This window comes from Diachasmimorpha longicaudata, chromosome 19 (assembly GCF_034640455.1).
Source record: "Diachasmimorpha longicaudata isolate KC_UGA_2023 chromosome 19, iyDiaLong2, whole genome shotgun sequence".
NCBI classification, from domain to species: domain Eukaryota; kingdom Metazoa; phylum Arthropoda; class Insecta; order Hymenoptera; family Braconidae; genus Diachasmimorpha; species Diachasmimorpha longicaudata.
The window spans coordinates 2,105,979-2,122,301 of NC_087243.1; the positions used below are offsets into that span (position 1 = coordinate 2,105,979).

Here is a 16,323-nt window from a genome sequence, read left to right on the forward strand (position 1 = left end):
TTTCATTTTTTATTGAACATTTCTTTAATAAGAGAAGGAGGAAGACGTAACATGGACCGAGCAGGTAAAATGGCTCCTCATTGTTTTCCTTTTTTATTGAACATTTCTTTAATAAGAGAAGGACGAAGAGGTAACATGGACCGAGTAGGTAAAATGGCTCCTAATTTTTTTTATGTTTTATTGAACATTTCTTTAATAAGAGAAGGACGAAGAGGTAACATGGACCGAGCAGGTAAAATGGCTCCTCATTTTTTCATTTTTTATTGAACATTTCTTTAATAAGAGAAGGAGGAAGACGTAACATGGACCGAGCAGGTAAAATGGCTCCTCATTGTTTTCCTTTTTTATTGAACATTTCTTTAATAAGAGAAGGACGAAGAGGTAACATGGACCGAGTAGGTAAAATGGCTCCTAATTTTTTTTATGTTTTATTGAACATTTCTTTAATAAGAGAAGGACGAAGAGGTAACATGGACCGAGTAGGTAAAATGGCTCCTCATTGTTTTCATTTTTTATTGAACATTTCTTTAACATGAGAAGCAGGAAGAGGTAACATGGACCTAGTAGGTAAAATGGCTCCTAATTTTTGTCATTTTTTATCGAACATTTTCTCAATATGAGAAGAAGGAAGAGGTAACATGGACCTAGTAGGTAAAATGGCTCCTCATGGTTTTCCTTTTTTATTGAACATTTCTTTAACATGAAAAGGAGGAAGAGGTAACATGGACCTAGCAGGTAAAATAGCGCCCCATTTTCTCCATTTTTTACTGAATATGTTTTTAACGCGAAAAGGGGGAAGAGGTAACATGAGCATAGCAAGTTAAACGGCTCCATCTCAATCAATTAAAATATACATATATACCCATTCATCCTCATCTTTCGAGATAGTCCCACTTTTATGTTGCCTCCAACAAAAGTTGATTAACACCGTAACGTTTCCAAAAATTCATCGACTTGAAATTTCCATATCATTTCCACTCATCAATAAAATATCTGGGATTGAAGAAAGACCCAATCGAATCGTTAATCCATAAGACATTTCAAATCGTCGGTTATTTCCAAACAAAATGCTGACAAATTATTCTTTTCGAAAATTGTCTTATCAACTTCACTTGACCCCTCGGTTTTGAGTTAAAAATTAATCCTTTTGTTTATACTAAATCTGTCTTAGGGGAAACTTCAATAATTATTTAACGGTGACAGGGGAGTGATCCATTGGGGTAACGAAATATGTCGGCACAAACGTGAACTTCATTATTCGATCAAATGGGGGCTCTCGAATCTATCGTATGTCGATTCGTATTCCCTGAATATTTCATCGGATTTTAATAGTTATTTGAATGTATCGCATTTCGCTCATCTGGAAACTCATTGTAGGCGATATCAATGGAGTCGAGTGCAATAAGATATTTTCAATGGAATAATGACCTATTTTCAGCGGAACATTTCATTATCTACGTTCTATTGTGAACCTACGGTAAAAATGAAAAATCAAAACTTTGAAACAATAGAATTCTGTTTTGATACGAAAAAATGTGCATCGAGTGAGATGTGTCTGAGCGAAAAAATTAGTTAATCAAAAAATTATTTGGATAGTGGTAAAAAAATATTTTGAGGAAAGAAACGAATTGTTTCTTGTTTTTATGGTATTTTTGGGATTTTAAGGCGATAAATATTTTGAAATGACGAACTTGAGAGAGATAACGAGTGAAAATTTTTAAAAAAATTTATTTCTTTGGAAGAAAAAACTTTTTGATTGAACAATAAATCGAAGTAAACGAATTTTTATTGATTTAGAAAAATAGTTTTTTGGAACTATTTGAAGAAACATTTTTTTGATTTTTAGTAGTTATTTTTCTCAGCAAATTATTTGATTCCAAAATGAATATTAATTATTTACTCGACAGTAAATGATTAATATTCCTCGTCGCTTGTGATGCATTTCAAATTATTTCTAGTAATTAATTCTTGTTTAACGAAAAAATATTTCTGTAAAAACAATGTTTTTTATTAGCATAACTTGCATTCACACAGGAAAACCTTGTGGTAAAAGACGAAACTTAGAACGTAATTTATGTAATTTTTAAACTCGTTAATTACGATTTTGAAAAAGTAAATTACGTTGCAAAAAACGTAAATTACGAGATTAAAAACGTCAATAAAGTAGCAAAAAATGTAAATCACGAGGTTGCACATCGTATTTTACGTCTCAAAAAATATGATTTACATTTTCAAAATTGTAATTAACGTTTTCAAAATCGTAATTTATGTTTTAATAATCGTAAATTACCTTTAAAAATCATAATTAAAATTTTTGAAATCATAATTCACGTTTTTTCAAACCGTAATTAACGGCATAAGAACTCGTAATTTACGAGATTTTAATGATAACATAATTTAACGTAAAAGTAATCGTGATTTACGTTTTAATAATCGTAAATTACCTTTAAAAATCGTAATTTACAATTTTTGAAATCGCAATTCACGGCTTTTCAAACCGTAATTAATGGCATAAGAACTCGTAATTGACGAGTTCGTAATCGTAACATAATTTAACGTAACCGTAAACGTAATTTATGTTTTAATAATCGTAAATTACCTTTAAAAATCGTAATTTACAATTCTTGGAATCGTAATTGCCATTTTTTCAAACCGTAATTAATGGCATAAGAACTCGTAATTGACGAGTTTGTAATCGTAACATAATTCAACGTAACCCTAAACGTAATTTACCTTTTAATAGTCGTAAATTACCTTTAAAAATCGTAATTTACATTTTTTTAAATCATAATTCACGTTTTTTAAAACCGTAATTAACTGCATAAGAGCTCGTAATTGACGAGTTTGTAATCATAACATAGTTTAACGTAACCGTAATTTGCATTTTAATAATCATAAATTACCTTTAAAAGTCATAATTTACGTCTTTTGAAATCGTAATTTTCGTAATCGTAATTCACATTTTTTCAAACCGTAATTTACCCTAAATCTACTTTACATTTAAAAAATCGTAATTAATACCCCCCAAATCCCATAATTTCCATCTCAAATCTCGTACTTCGCGTTCAATTCCTCCCCCGTCAATTAACTCCCCTAATTCACAAAATTTTCATCACCAATCGTTCGACATTACCCACTTAATACCACCTAACACAGCTATAAACAATTAATAATAAAAAAAAATTTATTCAGTCCCGTTTTTATCACAGACTATTAATTTCTTCATCACACCATTTCATCACCACCCCCCCCCCCTCCTCGCGCTTGTGAAAAAAATTTAACGATTAATTTTTCAACGTTTACACAACGGCAATCTCAACCACATGGTAAATCCATTCAAACTGGTATAAACTAATATGTGCCATGTACGACACAGCCAATCATCATTATTCTTATGTCCTTCGGAACAAGTCGCCGTGAAAATCGACAAGTTCCGCTCTCGGCTAAACTGGCGAGAATCACGATTCAAGAGCAGAGCGGGTAGTTTAGATGAGGAGATTGCAGGAAGGGTGGGGTAAGGAAGAAGTAGGACAGTCTAAGGAGTTTCAACTTTTTCGAAAATACCAACGATTATTTCATACTATTATTTAAAGAGATATTTAAAAAAAAGAAAATGTTTTTTTTTAAAGAATGATTATTTTAATTTGTCACTTGTCATTATCATTTGTGATTTAAAAAGAAGGAGAAAAATGAATAAATAAACGTTATTTGTTAAGAATGATCATTTTAATTTGTCATTCGTGATTTGTCATTTAACAAAAAGAAACAAAAAAAATCATTTTTTTTTTATTTTTCATTTTTTCATTTTTTGAAATGATCATTTCAATTTGTCATTTGTCATTTAAAAGAAAGAAAAAAAAGTCATTTTTTAAACATGATCATTTTAATTTGTCACTTGTCATTTGTTATTTATAATTAAAAAAAAAGAAAAAAAGTCATTTTTTAAAAATGATCATTTTAATTTGTTATTTGTCATTCTCATTTGTAATTTGTCATTAAAAAAAAAGAAATAAAAAAGTTATTTTTTAAAAATGATCATTTCAATTTGTCACTTGTCATTTAAAATAAGAAAAAAAAATAAACGTAAATAAATAAACGTCATTTTTAAAAAATGATCATTTCAATTTATCACTTGTCATTTGACAAAAAGGAATAAAAGTCGTTTTTAAAAAATAATCATTTCAATTTGTCATTTGTCATTGTCACTTGTCATTTAAAAAGACGAAAAAAAAAAATTTCAAGAATCATCATTTCAATCACTTTACAATCACTCCTGTCACTTAACTATAAATAATCGAACTATAAATAATTAAAAACATCTCACTGATTACTGCACATGCAATTTTTTAATGAACAACAAAATCTACGAAAGCGAAAACTACGTCAGACGAGCCGCAGGTTTGATCAGAACTTGACATGGCGGTGGTGAGGTTCAGCTGATCAGGCGGGACTTGATGAAGAATTGATTAGTCTCTGATTTACTCAACCCGATCCGTATTACTCTGATCATTTTAATCAAGTTCCGATCGGGCGGGCCTGAAGGTAAACTGAAGCCCTTCCCCCTGCGATTATTCGGATCAGATTCTGATCGGGTTAACCTGACCTCAAATTGAATTATCCGCCTACAATTACTTTGATCAAGGTCGGATGAGGTACGATTGATTTCAGACTGAGGTCCATTTGCCTGTAAATATTCGGTTTCAATTGTGATCAGGCCGAGCTGATCTGAAATTGAGCTGGCGCCTACAATTATTCTGATCGACTTTGGATCAGGTGGGCTTGAAGACAATTATTCAATTATTCATACATTATTCTATTTGTTGTTGTTAATATTATTATCGTTAAAAATAAAATATAATTTCAATTGATGAAATTTTCGCAACACATATTGCAATATGTAAATAATTTTAAAGTGAACAAATATTTCCAAAACACGTCATATGAGCTAAACTGAATTGATTTAATAACAGCAGCGCAATAGTCCAGTGGTTAGAGCATAGGATTAGTACTCGTTAGGTCGAAGTTCGATCCCCAACATCGGTAAAAATAGTTGAATTTCTTCAGCATTAATTATGGTAGACATTCACCGACAGAAGTGGCATAAAGTCAAAAAATAATTCATTTCTTATTTTGAATTAATTATCAATTAATAAAGGTTCTCGATTTCAGTTATCAAGTGCTAATCCATTTTCTTTCTTCGAACCCTGACCCGGCAAATGTGCTAAATCCGGATCGAATCAAGACTTCATCGAGTTGTCGGATCACCACCTGATCGATACTCAAGTCTGATTTGACCTGAGCCTGATCTGCACCTGAACTAAATTTCCACTCGAGTGAATTTAGTGTTTAAATATCTTTATTTCGGAGAAATCAAACTGTTATTAATTTTTAAAAAATTTCCCCCGCAGATGATTCATTAAACCTTCGTGAAGCCTCTTCGGATTATTTATTCAACAAAAAAAATATTTGTTTAGCTTCCGGGAATGGTAAACACTCACCATTTGTTCAACGAGTTTATTTCCATTTCCTCTCTGAATTAATCACGACGATTTGATCTATGAAATCCTGTTCGGTCGTGCGGGTAAAATAATAAATCAAGACGACGTTCAAATATTTCGTTTCCCCAAGAACACTTTCACATTTCTTATCTCCAAAAAAAAAAAAATTATTTTCCCAAATACGAAAAAAACACATTTTAATTTTTACAACAATTTGTACAACAATAAAACCTCTAAATCTCATCCCTGAAAAACCCTCGTCATTTTATAAACCTAAAAAATAATTTTTTTTATCTCTCGAATTGACGCTGTCCAGACCCTGTCACCACACGAAAATCCTAAATTTTACTCCGAGCGACCGTCCGAACTTTTCAGTTGAAATTTTTTTTTTTTTTTTTTGGATCTCCCGACCTCACCCACGCGCTGAACATAGCCTTCACTAGCGTTGTCGAGTCCCAACGTTTCACGCCTTCAAAATAATTTTCCACCAATCAAATTTTCTATCCTCACAAAAGAACAACCCCCTGCGCCCTCACTCGGGCCACCACACCCTCAGACCCAAACTTAAGAACATATTTTAGTCAGTACGAAAGAAGATTCCAAAGCGAAGACAACAAGATCCTTCAACTTAACCTCGTCTCTACCCAACTGTCCATTCAAACATTAATTCTCATTTCAGAATTATCTAGTGCATCAATTCGATACTAGTACCTCAGCCATAACCTCCGTTGTTGTGAGCCACCTACTGAACCATCGATTAAACATTTTTTTAATTATCAATTATATTCGGGCGTGAATATTACATATAAAAAATTAAGACGACCTTTTACGTTTCTCAGGTTTTCCTTAATGTGCTGGGGATGACTAAAATCTCTTAAATTCAATTTTGCACTTATGTTGGATTCCCGTAGAATAAATTACGTACACAGATTTTAAGAGTAAAAACTGATATTTATTCACGGAGCTAAAGGTACGTGTTACTCTGAATGTAACGTCGTTTCCGAAGTATTCGGCTACAGTCCGAAAATTAGAACTAACTTAAATCTAAGGAACTCCTCGGTTTTATTCACCTGAGGAAATTAGGAAAAGTGGAGGGGAGATAGTGTTTGGTTGTGGAGGAAAAAGTTCGCTAGGACGATTCTCAATTTGGGGTTTTTCCCTGGGATTATCTTAATAGGGGGAAATACATTAGAAATTGCTGGAATGGGTTTATTGGGGTGAGACCCACGATGGACGGTTCGGAGGTTATTAAACTACGGACAATATTTGAATAGTGTACCTACAAAAAACATAGTAAAATATATATATAGGAAGAAAGTATAATGAAATTATTCTATGGAAAAGATTAAAATACTGGGGTATACAACACTTAGTAGTTACAAACTGTCATAATTTGTCTCGTTTTGGGTTTCAGATAGAAATTACCTTATACCAAAACTCTTCCCTTTCTCAATTTTTACTTTTATTATTCCCTCAATAAAAGACCTAAAATACCTTTAGTTCAGTCAACCGACCAATAAAATGTTCTCTACCCTCTCCATTAGAAAAGACCATCCTCTCCCTTCACTCCCTTATAATCTAAGGTGATATTTTTTAAGACAGCTGTTTAAAAGAGAGAGAAAAATCACCCAATTCTCCAGCGAAGAATTTGAGAACATTCAAACTGAGCAATTCGTCTCGAACTTTCCAAAGCCTTGAGTTGCTAATCCCATCAAAACAACCCTCGGGTATATAAAGAGACCCAAAACCAGACATTCAGCTCACTCAGTCTCAAATAGTTCAACGGTCAACAGTGAATACGCGATTAAATGAATAAGCAATTCTTGATCGAATATGTTTATTCGCAATTTAGAACCGGACTCAATTTATATAAGAATAGAGTCCTATTCTAAAAAGGAGAGCCACATATCGTATCGAAAATCTCGAATCGAAATCTCGCAAAGATGTAGCCAATATCCTATTGGTCGTTAAAATTTTAGGCGCTAATTTTAAAACATAATGTAAAGATCGTTATGATTCACCGTGAGAGAGAGATTCAAGTGTTGATCACTCACTCACTATGATTCAAGTGTTGATGTCAAATGCTTTCGGACGAATCACAGGTGAATCAAATTGATTTATATGACAGAAACAAAACTCATCCTCCATTTTCCGCGCGCGTTCGGTCTCGTGTTCTCCATAATTATCAACTTGTACATCACCAATTAGAGCTCATCGTGAAGATAACTCGTGAAGATCGTGAAGATCATCATTTTTAGTTATTAAAATTCAAAAAGTTTCTCTCAAAATCCTATAAATGAATAAAAACCTACCACGCGCTAAGATGCGTCCACTCAACGAACGTTTTAGTCAGTTCAACGTATTCGATTAACGGACGCACAAGTGCTCCTTATTCGATTCCAAATTTAAGTGAAACTCAATCCTCAACTGCGTAATTAATTTATCTATCAATTCGAGTACATCACCAGTATTACGCGTAGTGAAATCAAGAAAATCACCTGTACAAAATTCTCTCAAAGACGCGAGGTCACGCCTCAATTATTTATCATAAACTAAGTGCATCTCCTATAAGTTTCTCGTGTCTCGTGTACTTTATTTTCCCCACCGATCGCAAATCGGCACCGCAACCTCGTCTCCATCTCAAACAATAGATTTCTGTTAGTTACCCGTTAAAACTCCGTCGAGAGAAGACCTTTGAACTTGTTCTCTCTTTTAAACTAATATCCGTTTTTTTGGTGATATGTGCAGTTTCCTCAAATTGTAAATTCCTCATTACCATTATATTAATAAATAAAATAAGTGAATAAAATCGCGTTCGGTTTTGTTTCAATTTATTAAAAATTCAGTTAAAAGACAATTCCTGCCTTCGGCTCACTATCCGTTTGCAGCAGTTTGGGAGACACTTTGCTGTATCCATTGATATACCTGAGACTTATAACCTCAAAGAAGGGTCCAATAATTATCAAGTCGTGTGATTAGAATTATTGAGACTATCGCGGCAACTACAGCAAACAAATTATATCATGATATAATTATAATTATATCATTATATTATAATTATAATATATTATATCATTATATTATAATTATATCATGATATAATTTGTTTGCTGTAGTTGCCGCGATAGTCTCAATAATTCTAATCACACGACTCATGAGTCAAGTGAATTGTGGTTTATTATTACAATCTCATTCCTATAACTTTGACTTTGTTGCTTTCGGGTCACTCGTCGTCACCAGCCGCACCGGAGATCAGATTGACGTACCCAGGAGTCAACCTGGGCCGTACCCTCCTCCGGGAAGGATTGAAATTAAAACTAAATTAAATATCGCGTCAATTACCCCGTACAAATGCTAATTTTCCTCGGAATTATCCCATTTGTGGATCCACACGCGTACGATCGTCCTGAAGGCACTTGCCAACGGCTCCCAATTAACGAAGAGGTCAACGAGGAGAGGAGAAGGGGGAGAGTAGGAGTTTCCGGGCATTACCGACGACTGAATCTGCCTTAATTACCAGTTCGGATGTTGAATTCAGTTAAAAATATTCGTCTGATGGCACGAGCCGCAGGTTAAACCTGAAGTTTATTTTATTCATATTTTTTTGTTGGAGAAAAAATTGTTTTGAATAAAAAATGTGGCGCGAGGTACAATAAATTAGTTTCTCCACTTCTGTTTTCCGTAGGGTCTGGGACATTCCAAACGCCGGAATTCGAGATAATATTATCGATCCTTGTCCCTCACAAAATTCTAGGGCAATTCTCGAACCTTCGATAAAGAGAGAGTCGGATAAGTTCCTTTTTCGACTACAACAACTCTATTTTTATTTATGGTCTAATTGTGTTTAATTATAATTTATTGTTCTCCAGAAAAGGAAAATATTCTAAATTACCATACGTTTTGGAGAGCGAAAGAAGAAAGAGGACGCCAATAACTGCAATTTTAATCCTCTTTTTCATCCGTCTAATCCGGCAATTCCAGAGAAAATCACGACCTAGTAGTTTGGACGAAGCTGCTGGTCATCTGGGAAAAATCTTGTTCCCCACAACTCATCAGCTCTTCAGCAATTCACTATTTTTGTCAACCCTAAAATCGCGGGCGAAGACCAACAACCTCCGAACCCGTCATTTATGGTGGGAAACTCCCCAACTTTACTAGCACCCACACGCTGAACACACTTTCAGAAGGATCGGGCCAGGAATTTATGACTTCGAAAATGTCAAATTTCTCCCTTTCTTCAAATCACACCCTCTCTACTCCCACCATCAATAGATCACACCAATGAGTTCGAAGGTTCTTGGCCCACCAATCAGAAAAACGACAAATAATTGTTGTACAGCAAATTCCCTCCTCTTTCTTCGGACACTCTCACGAGAAAAAAGGAAAGATCGAGTTGGTTCGTTTTTGGAAGTGAAGTTGGAGTGACATCTTAAGTTTTGTATCTTTCAAGTGTACGCAAAAGCCGTGGTCACTAAAAAATAGCATTTTAGAACTTTGAGTAACCCAGTGTCAGTGTAATTTGATTACTTCTATTAGTTTCCCTTATCAATTAACTTTCCGCTCCCGCAGTTTTTATTAATCGAGTGACAAACCAACACCCGGAGATACTTCAGTGAAAGAATCACATCTCGAATGATATTAATTTGGTAGCTCGAGTGTATCAACCCTGAGTTGATACAGTTCCTTCGATGTAAACAAATCCGAACCAAAAATCTTTTTTGGGGCAGAATAAATGGATAGGTTCGAGTGCATTAAAAAGAAAAAAAAGAGTTTTTAATGAATTTGGAGGTGTCTACTCACATCATCAATTTCCCATCCCTCCTGTTGCCAGAAGTAGCAGCTGACGAAGGCACCTGCCACAACGGCCAATGGTCCGGCTCCACCGAGTTCGATGGCCTCGCTACCGAATACTGCGAGGAGACCTCCGCCGAGGAGCATTAGCACCCGAAGAGGTACCATGAACGGCTGGAAATAAGAAATTTGGAATATTATGGATGAAAATGATCGGTGGAAGGAAATGAAATTTATTATTGTTATAGTGATAATCGATCATTTGACAATCGATAATCGATCATTTGACAATCGATAATCGATCATTTGACAATCGATAATCGATCATTTGACAATCGATAATCGATCATTCGACAACCGATAATCGATCATTTGACAATCGATAATCGATCATTTGACAATCGATAATCGATCATTTGACAATCGATAATCGATTCGTGAATAACCTAAAGTGAATTCGGCGTCAATGCCGCGGAGGTCATGGCGTCACTAATCGAACATAGTCGATTTTATGAAAATAATCGATTATGTCATTGTCCTAATCGATCATTTAACAATCGATAATCGATTCATGAATAAGCTAAAGTGAAGTCGGCCTCAACGCCACTGAAATGGTGGCGCTAGTTGTAAAAAACATGAATATCGAGACTATCGATATCTCGAAAATCGATCACGCTGATGTCTCATTCGTTCACAGCTGTCTAAGGCGGTGAATTTGAATTCATCTCATTGAATTTTTAAATTTTTAATGACGATTTGACACTTTTTCTCGACTGGGCCCGTTTCTACTAATTTTTCGATCGCAAAAATCAAAAATCATTCGCAAATGTCTTATTTGTAATTAAAAAAATTATTGCATTTTTATTTTATAATGAAAATTGATAAAAACCCCTCACATAAAATTATAAAAAAAGTCAACACTAAAACAAAAACATAATTTTCCCCATTATATTTATTTTTAAACAAATGTCCGAAACTTTCACTAGAAAATTCGCTTTAAATTCTCATAAAAAATTATTTAATTAACAAAATTCTTTTTTTTTCTCAGTATAAACATTTCTCCCGAAGCTTTTATCATCAAAAAAACTATTTCCCTCAATCAAAATCCCCCAAAATCAATAAAATTCCATTAATTCCCCAGATTCCTAGTGATTCAACTCTCAAGTGACGCAGTAATTTCACACAAAATCGCCCCTCATTTCAGTTTCAACTCCAATCAAATTTCGTAATCTGTCAAAAAGCCACTTACATCTCCTTTCTCAGGAACATATTTCGCCAAACATCCCCAGAGGGCACCAAACCCAAGTCCCCCAACAATAGCCAACGGTCCCTGTAGTATTTGATACCACAGCGCGTCATTGGAGAATAGAACACTCTTCAAAATACCAAAGCCAGCGACCGAGGCAGCATCGTCGATACCAGATATTCCGATAATCAATGTGGGAATCCCCTGAAACATGAAAAATTCTTCTCGTTTTACTCCGAACATTTGCACGCCATTAAAATTGAATTGGAAGCCAGGTTAATAAATGAATAAACGTTCAAGTAAAAGCAATTGAATTATATTTTACTAAGATATGTTCACACCTCGAGAGCAGCAAATTATAAAATATATTTGCAGTTTGTCGGGTAGAAAGCTATTTTTCTACACGAACAGTAGAAAGGCGAACTGTCTATGCAAAATAATTAACTAACACAAACACTGATATGAAAATGAAACTATATTTTTCTCAGCACAGAGATGTACAAAATTAATGGATGAGAACTTGCAAGTAGGAAAAAATTGATGTGTTCACGATGAACTCGTTTTCGGAACTGTCTGTTTGGAAAGTAAGGAAATTTGAAAAGGAAATTCTGCAAGGGCTGGGAATGAATGAAAGGAGACGTGATTGGTTACTTACGGATTGGAAAGGCAATTTGATTGGAGGAATTTTCACGGAGGAAAATAAAATTAGGAGGTACTTAGAGTATGGGGGATGAGGCCCAAAGGGTCCGAGGGTCAGGAAAGGCGATGCTAGGTACGGGGAATTATGTAGTTTTTGTGAGGGATCATAAATGGCAGACTGAGGAAAGTTGGTGTGAGGATTGACCCAGCCATGAAGGCATCCAGGCATAAAGCACATGAAAGTGGAAAGTGGTAAAATGGTAAAATCTATACATTTGATCACCAAATGTGAACCATAAACGCAAAACTTTAATTTAGCCTGTCTTCACCTTTATGGCTGGACTGATGAAGGTGTTGGGGGAAAATGTGAGAATTTGGAAAACGAGAGGACAGAGAATTTTTAATGGGGGAAAGACCCAAAGGGGAATTCCCAAACTCTGTAAGATTCGCCTGTTTACACGTTCCAGACATTCCGCGTTGGAACACAGTTTTTATTAAAGGTGTTGTGTATCACTTGAGTGAATTCCCTTCTCCTAAAAGGAACATTCAACCAACTGCACAAGGAGCACAACTGCAGAGGACAGACTCCTAGAATTTACAACTCTACGAAATTCAAAATTGAATGTGGTATTCCAACGAATAGAGATCGTGACCCTGACAACCTCAGGGAAGGGCAGATTACAAAATTACGGTTAATTCAACTATTCCGGTAATGCAAGGTTAGGACACATATCATTACCTTCGCCACTCCGTACCCTTTACTCCGGAGTCTGAAGAGACAGGGCACGATGACAGCCGGTGATACAGCGGCCACGACGCTCCCGATCAGGACACTCCAGATCCAGGGTAAGTCCAGGAGGTACTTGCTCATCACCGTCACGATGACGGCCTCGACGAGCCACGGGACCAGTCCAATTTTCGGCATCGTAATCTTCTGTCGTCTGACGGCATTCGGGTCCAGGTCCAGTCCCGCTCGGGTGAGGATAATCACTAGGGCGATCTTCCTGTGGTAAATTAAAAAAAAAAAAGTAAATATCACAGTTTTTTCCGTTCAATAATCCTGCAGTTCAGTGAGCGAAATATAATTTTGTTGTATCGGAAAAAATTATGGGGAAATCCCTAGTGTAAAAATGGTAATCTGTTGAATATGATAGACAAATGTCCTCGGTATTTTATTAAGATGGGACTAGGATAATATGTGAGACTATAAGATTATATTGTAGTCGTAGTGTAGGTTATATTTGCGGGGGTGTCCCCACCCAGGTCTTTGTTAGGGTCAGTTGAAGGACTGAGAGAGGTTTGAGCTTCCTGGAAAGCGGGCGACATCTGGACGGTATCAAGACAATTTAGTAATTTTGTTAATTGTTAATTTTGTTAATTGCTAATTTTGTTAATTGTTAATTTTGTTAATTGCTAATTTTGTTTATTGTTAATTTAGTCAATTGTTAATTTTGCCCATTTTTAATTTTTGTAATGTTGTCAATTGTTAATTTTATTAATTGCTAATTTTGCTCATTGTTAGTTTCGTCAATTGTTAATTTGGTTAATTGTTAGTTTCACCAATTGTTAATTTTGTCAATTGTTAATTTCGTCAATTATTAATTTCGTTAATTGTCAATTTCATAAATTGTTAATTTTGTCAATTGTTAATTTCGTCAATTATTAATTTCGTTAACTGTCAATTTCATAAATTGTTAATTTTGTCAATTGTTAATTTTGCCAATTGTTAATTTTGTCAATGGTTAATTTTATTAACTGTTAATTTTGTCTCTTCAGTACATTTTTTAAAAATTGAATTGTTTCATTTTCGTTAATTTTATGATGTTTTCCCCAAACAAATTTTTTTTTTTTTTGTACTTTCCCTAGAAGAATTATTTTTTTGGCTACCTTCATAAAAAAAACTTTTTCCCAAAATTCCCAACTGGGCCCTCATGCCCAAAATCCTGCTCCGGAGCCATATATTTCATCGTTATTGTCAGGAGAGCTATTATTCATATTCGAGAGTTTCAAATTTAAGTTGATTAATTCGTTTTTTGGTCTTTTTCAACGCGCAATTTTTTTATTGAAACAAGAATGTTCGTTTCTCGCTCTCCTTCTCAAGAACACGATGATAACACGATTGAGTACCGATACCGGAATATTTATATCAGTCATGTGAATCTCCGACGGTCGAGGTAAACAGTGAAGTTGAATGGAAATATTTCTAGTCAGCACACATTCGTAGAGTTTGTTCTTTTCATTTAACTATCATTTTCTTGATTGCAAATGCAAATAATAAATTATTTGCATTCGCAGAATTTATTTCTTTTGTTTAACTATAATTTTTTTAGTTTAAATAATGAACTGTTTGAATCCACAAAATTTGATTATTTCATTCAACTGTAATTTATTTGATTCAAATGATAAATTGTTTGAGTCCACAGAATTTGTTAATCGTATTTAATTATAATTTTGTCAACTCAACTAATAAATCATTGGAGTCCACAGAATTAATTTATTTCATTTAACTGTAATTTTGTTAACACAAATAATAAATTGTTTGAATCTACAAAATTTGTTTATTTCATTCAACTATTATTTCCTGACCTCAAATAGTAAATTGTTGGAGTCCACACAATTTGTTAATCTTATTTAACTATAATTTAGCCAACTCAACTAATAAATTGTTCGAATTTACAGAATCTGTTAATGTCATTTAACTATAATTTACTCAATTCAACTAATAAATTATTTGAACCCACAAAATTTGTTTATCTCATTTAACTGTAATTTCCTTAATTCAAATGATAAATTATTTGAATTCACAAAATTTTTGAAATTCGTTTAATTATAATTTTCATAGTTAAATAATGAATTGTTTAGATCGACAAAATTTATTCATTTCCTTCAACTATTATTTACTTAATTCAAATGATAAATTATTTGAACCCACAAAATCTGTCAATTTCATTTAACTATAATTTTCATAGTTCAAATAATAAATTGTTTAAACCTACAAAATTTATTTATTTCATTTAACTGTAATTTTCTTAACTCAACTAATCAATTATTTGAATCCACAAAATCTGTTAATTTCAATTAACTACAATTTTCATAGTTCAAATAATAAATTATTGGAATTCACAAAATCTGTGAATCTCATTAAACTATAAATTTCATAATTAACTAATAAATTATTTAGATCCCCAAAATTTATTCATTTAATTCAACTATTATTTACTTAATTCAAATAATAAATTATTTGAATCCACAAAATCTGTCGATTTCATTTAACTATAATTTTCATAGTTCAAATAATAAATTGTTTGAACCCACAAAATTTATTTATTTCATTTAACTGTAATTTTCTTTAACTGTAATTCTCATAGTTTAAATAATAAAATGTTGGAATTCACAAAATCTGTGAATCTCATTAAACTATAAATTTCATAATTAACTAATAAATTATTTAGATCCCCAAAATTTATTCATTTAATTCAACTATAATTCCCTCACCTCAAACAATACAAACTCTCCACCTCAATTATTAAACAAATTTTGAAAATTAAACGATTTTTCAAAACAAAATTTATTTTCTCACACCCCATTTATTCATAATAATTAACGAGACAAACGATCGCCTCAACGTGACATAAAATTTATTTTCAGTCATCGCATTATTAATTTCGAGCAATTAAACTTTTGTTGGAATAAGCGACGGGGAACTCGGTTTGATTGAAACGCGTCATTTCTCCCGGCGGCAATAAATTTTTGAACTGAGTCTCGTGACTCATTTATCATGTGACTCGAGAAAAGTGAGACAGCGGCGGTGGTCGGGTGTTAATTGATCTGTGTGAGCAAATAAAAATGTGTGGAATACACATGTGGTCGACCGGGTGGAGAACCCGTGACTCGATTTAACAGAGTTCGACTCATGTAGACGTTTTCCTTAGCGAGTTGGGGATCGATAATTGATTGTCATTTGAATAAATAAATCGACAAGTCACGAGGTACCACGTGCTTTCTCGTTCCTCTCGCTCGTTACATTACATTCATTGACATAATTCATATCAATCATTATGTCATATTTTTTTTTTTTTTTTACGAATGAAATGTTTCAAAAATTCAGTTGGAAAATTTACGTATGTCTGAGGGGTCTGGATACGTCAA

At 33.7% G+C, this 16,323-nt stretch overlaps 1 protein-coding gene across 4 annotated transcripts in view; it reads right to left on the bottom strand.

Moving 5' to 3' along the window:
- Window positions 1-16,323, bottom strand: part of LOC135171247 (sodium/hydrogen exchanger 9B2) — a 39,440-nt gene that overhangs the window by 3,524 nt on the left and 19,593 nt on the right. For all 4 annotated transcript variants that reach the window (XR_010300514.1, XM_064137652.1, XM_064137651.1 and 1 more), the window contains exons 3-5: window positions 12,914-13,178; window positions 11,539-11,739; window positions 10,299-10,463 (exon numbers count right to left, since the gene is read on the bottom strand). Coding sequence is in view for 3 of the 4 variants with exons in the window: in XM_064137652.1 (XP_063993722.1) it covers window positions 10,299-10,463; window positions 11,539-11,739; window positions 12,914-13,178 (631 nt within the window). In the remaining variant the exon portion in view is untranslated. The remainder of the gene's footprint in view (window positions 1-10,298; window positions 10,464-11,538; window positions 11,740-12,913; window positions 13,179-16,323) is intronic.